Source organism: Cryptomeria japonica, chromosome 10 (assembly GCF_030272615.1).
Source record: "Cryptomeria japonica chromosome 10, Sugi_1.0, whole genome shotgun sequence".
NCBI lineage: Eukaryota > Viridiplantae > Streptophyta > Pinopsida > Cupressales > Cupressaceae > Cryptomeria > Cryptomeria japonica.
In genome coordinates, this window is record NC_081414.1 from 301,397,596 (window position 1) to 301,401,101 (window position 3,506).

Here is a 3,506-nt window from a genome sequence, read left to right on the forward strand (position 1 = left end):
AATAATTAAACATGTATAACACTAAACATAATAACTAAACATGTAAATATTCTACATTAACTCTAGAAGGAGAATTTTATAGCAATTTATTTACAAAAAAATTAATATGATTATAACATATAAACAACACTTTAGAAGAGGAATAATGAAAGAGATAAATCAAAAGTTGACACGACAAAAATTCTCACTTGTCTTTCCCCCCAACCCCTCCCCCCCCAAAAAACACGCACACACACACACACCAACAAACACACTCACAAAAATTTAATAGGATTATAGTGAGATAGGTTCGGACCTATCCGGCTTTAATTAATCATAATGACAATTTAGAAGAGGAATAATAACAAAGATCGAATAGAAGTTGGTACATGAGAAAGAATCATCACCTGTTGACCGACACACACCAACAAACACACTCACACACACCTCAGGAAAAGTTTTTGAAAACAAGCTAGCCTCCAAAGAACTCCCAATATACTATTCAACAGCAATCAATGATTACAATACATCCCCTAACAAAAAAAAATTCAATAATATCCAACCTTTAAAAAATTAATAAAATAATATTAATGAATCCAACATTATATTATTAAAAAAAAAATTAAATTATAGTCTCTAACATTCTATATAAAAAACTCAATCCACAGAAATGGTCTCTGTGTGGCATCTAATCCCAGCGCAAGCTCTTCCACTTGCTTTTCACTCATAATTCCAGTACTTCCAAAGGATATGTAGATTACAGAGTGGGTACACTGTTTATCTAGCCATTGTAAGCATTCAGTCTCATGTTTCCGTAAGCTTGGCAGGACCTTCGTGCTCGCCGTACTATGGAGAAACTCAGGAGGAATTAGAGGGCCTATTGGATACACGCCCACTTCTTTGGACAACGTTTCGACTACTGGAGCTTCGATCTCTAAGAAAGAATTGAAGAGGATCCATTTAATGTGCCTGATTTCTTGTGCCATGCGAGTACCTTTACGAAAAAAGTATTCGCCTCCCCACAACCACGGAAGATCTCCAGAACGCAGCGGCGGCATGGAGGGAAGATATTTTGTTTTTTGATCTTGCTTTGGAATTCCTTCACAACAAAATCCACAAGGATGGAAAAGCTATTTAAATGTTGTTTGAATCATAAAAGAAAAACTAAAATCAATTAAAAGTGGATGATTATATATTACCATCGGATGAAACGACACCAAGTGAGACCATATGGCTAATGAAGTAGTGAATGGCGAAGATTGAAACGGGAGCAGTGTGGAAAACGGCGAGGGGAACTTTGTGAAGCGTGGCTAGCGGGTGTAAACCAAAGGACATCCAGGCGTCTGCAATTATACAGCTGAGCTTGTTTTCCTCTTCCCTGGCATTTATTTCCTGAATTACTCTATCAATAACAGAAGGCCCCATGCACTTTTCCACTGCGTCCATGCCATTTCCAACGCCTTCCAGAGTATCCATAACTGGGAATTCAAAGGGAACGGATATCATTCGGATGTTATCATGCAAAGAATTTGGAGCGTTGGCTTTGAGTATGCTGTTATGATTACTGTCAGAGTTGAGGAAAGTGAGGAAGAAACCATGGGAGACGAGCTTCCAGGCAAGTTGCATCATGGGATTAATGTGACCCTGTGCAGGAAAAGGAATGAGAAGCGCGTGAGGAACCATGGCTGAGCTTAGCTATACACCTGACTCGAGAGAAACACAGATGTAATATTCTTGTTAGCAAAGAAGCCAAAATATAATGGGTAAAACATCGTTTTGCGCAGAGATCCTCGCCTGATAACTTTTGTCTCTTCGACCATATCGTTTAGCGACTTTTCGCATCTAGCCTTTCGACTGTCTCGTAGCATGCATAGTGATTATTGCATTATGCCGATCAAATTTTATCTTTACGATAAAACGTTTCTTATGTATAGACAGCCGCGGCTATTCTAGCTTCAAAACAGATTTTTCATACAGTGTGTTAGTGACAGGTTAGTCAATCGCAGCCATTAAATGCAAAATCGACAGTGTAAAACGCATGACTAACACGCGTGTTAGTCAATCCATACTGTCTTTTTATGACCAGAATAGTCGCGTCCATGTATAGACATGACAATCAAAATGATTGAATATATATATGAGTTCCATATTTTAATATATAATTTTAATATTTTTTAATTATTTAAATATATTTATTAACTCAAGATTAATTTAATATTTTGTGGTGTCTATATTTTTTCTTCAAAATATGTCTAGTCTGATTTTTAATAGTATTTGATTATGTTTTTAATAGGATTGCACAAGTCATATTTCATATGTTTTTAAATTCTAAATTACCAATCTTAATAATTCTAAGATATGATTATTATGTTGTATTTATTAATTCGTTCTTTAATCTAATATTTTGTCATGTTTAGTTTCTTTGTTCAAAATATGTCTAGTCTAATTTCTCATAACATGTGATTATGTTTTTTATAAGATTGTACACACAATCACATCTCTTATGTTTTTAAAAAAGTTTAACCTTAATAATTCTAAAATGCAATTAAATATTATCAATAGTTTGAATTCATACGCATAGAATTCAAAACATTAAATTTGAAATTTTATTTCAAATGCTTGTGAAATAATTTGAATGAAAAAGTTGCTAACTTAAAGAATGAATTAACTAATGGAGAAGATATGAGAGGATAATTATGGATCAAGTTTAGTTTGTGTAAATAGATAATTAACTCATTTTACTTAAATAACAAACTATAATTTAATTAAATGATTAATTTTAATAGATAATTACTGATAATAAAAAATTAATAATAGTGGATTATTAATAATAATAGATCATTAATGATAATACCTAATTAATGATATGATTATAATTAATAAATAAATAATACAATAATAAGGAGAATTCTTTTAGTGTATGTTGCATTTTGCCCTTCATTAAGACGATATTTGAAGTGACATTATTTTAAAGAAAATAAAAGTAATTAAGAAGTAAAACATAGAAGCAATGTACAAAGCAATGATATGCCTCACTTGAGTAGGAAAAAAAATGACAATTTAGTTTGTGGAATGATTGATGCCTCCTCGAGATCTTATCCATTCAAAAATTATATGAGTGATTTCTTGAAATAAGAGATTTGAAAAATATGTCAAATGAAATTTCAAAAATGATGGAAGAAAATTAAAACTAAGAGATAGATGCAATAAATTTAATATGGTGATTAGTTGTGATGATTTGAGGAGAACAACCTTCATGTTATATAGCAATGTATATCAAACCAAGATGATATGTAGCTAATGCATGGACAAAATAAAGGAAAGGTCATTTGGGACATGGAAGACCATGTTGTTGTTGTGATGATATATTGTATGGACCATGATAAATGAAAATAAATAAAAATACAAAATATCAAGCAACCAAGCATGCACTACAATGCAAAGACAAACGTCATCTTTCCCCTAGTCAAGATGATAAAAAATTGATTAATTGATAATAATGATAATGTTATTGATGTGGGAAGGAT

The 3,506-nt window shown here is 32.2% G+C and overlaps 1 protein-coding gene across 1 annotated transcript; it reads right to left on the reverse strand.

Annotated features, from left to right (window-relative positions):
• Positions 1 to 623: 623 nt before the first annotated feature.
• Positions 624 to 1,662, reverse strand: LOC131858942 (UDP-glycosyltransferase 85A2-like). The gene is made up of 2 exons (XM_059212437.1): positions 1,179 to 1,662; positions 624 to 1,078 (listed from the first exon to the last, which is right to left on the reverse strand). Exons 1-2 carry the CDS (start codon positions 1,660 to 1,662, stop codon positions 624 to 626), a joined length of 939 nt encoding a protein of 312 aa, XP_059068420.1.
• Positions 1,663 to 3,506: the final 1,844 nt, after the last annotated feature.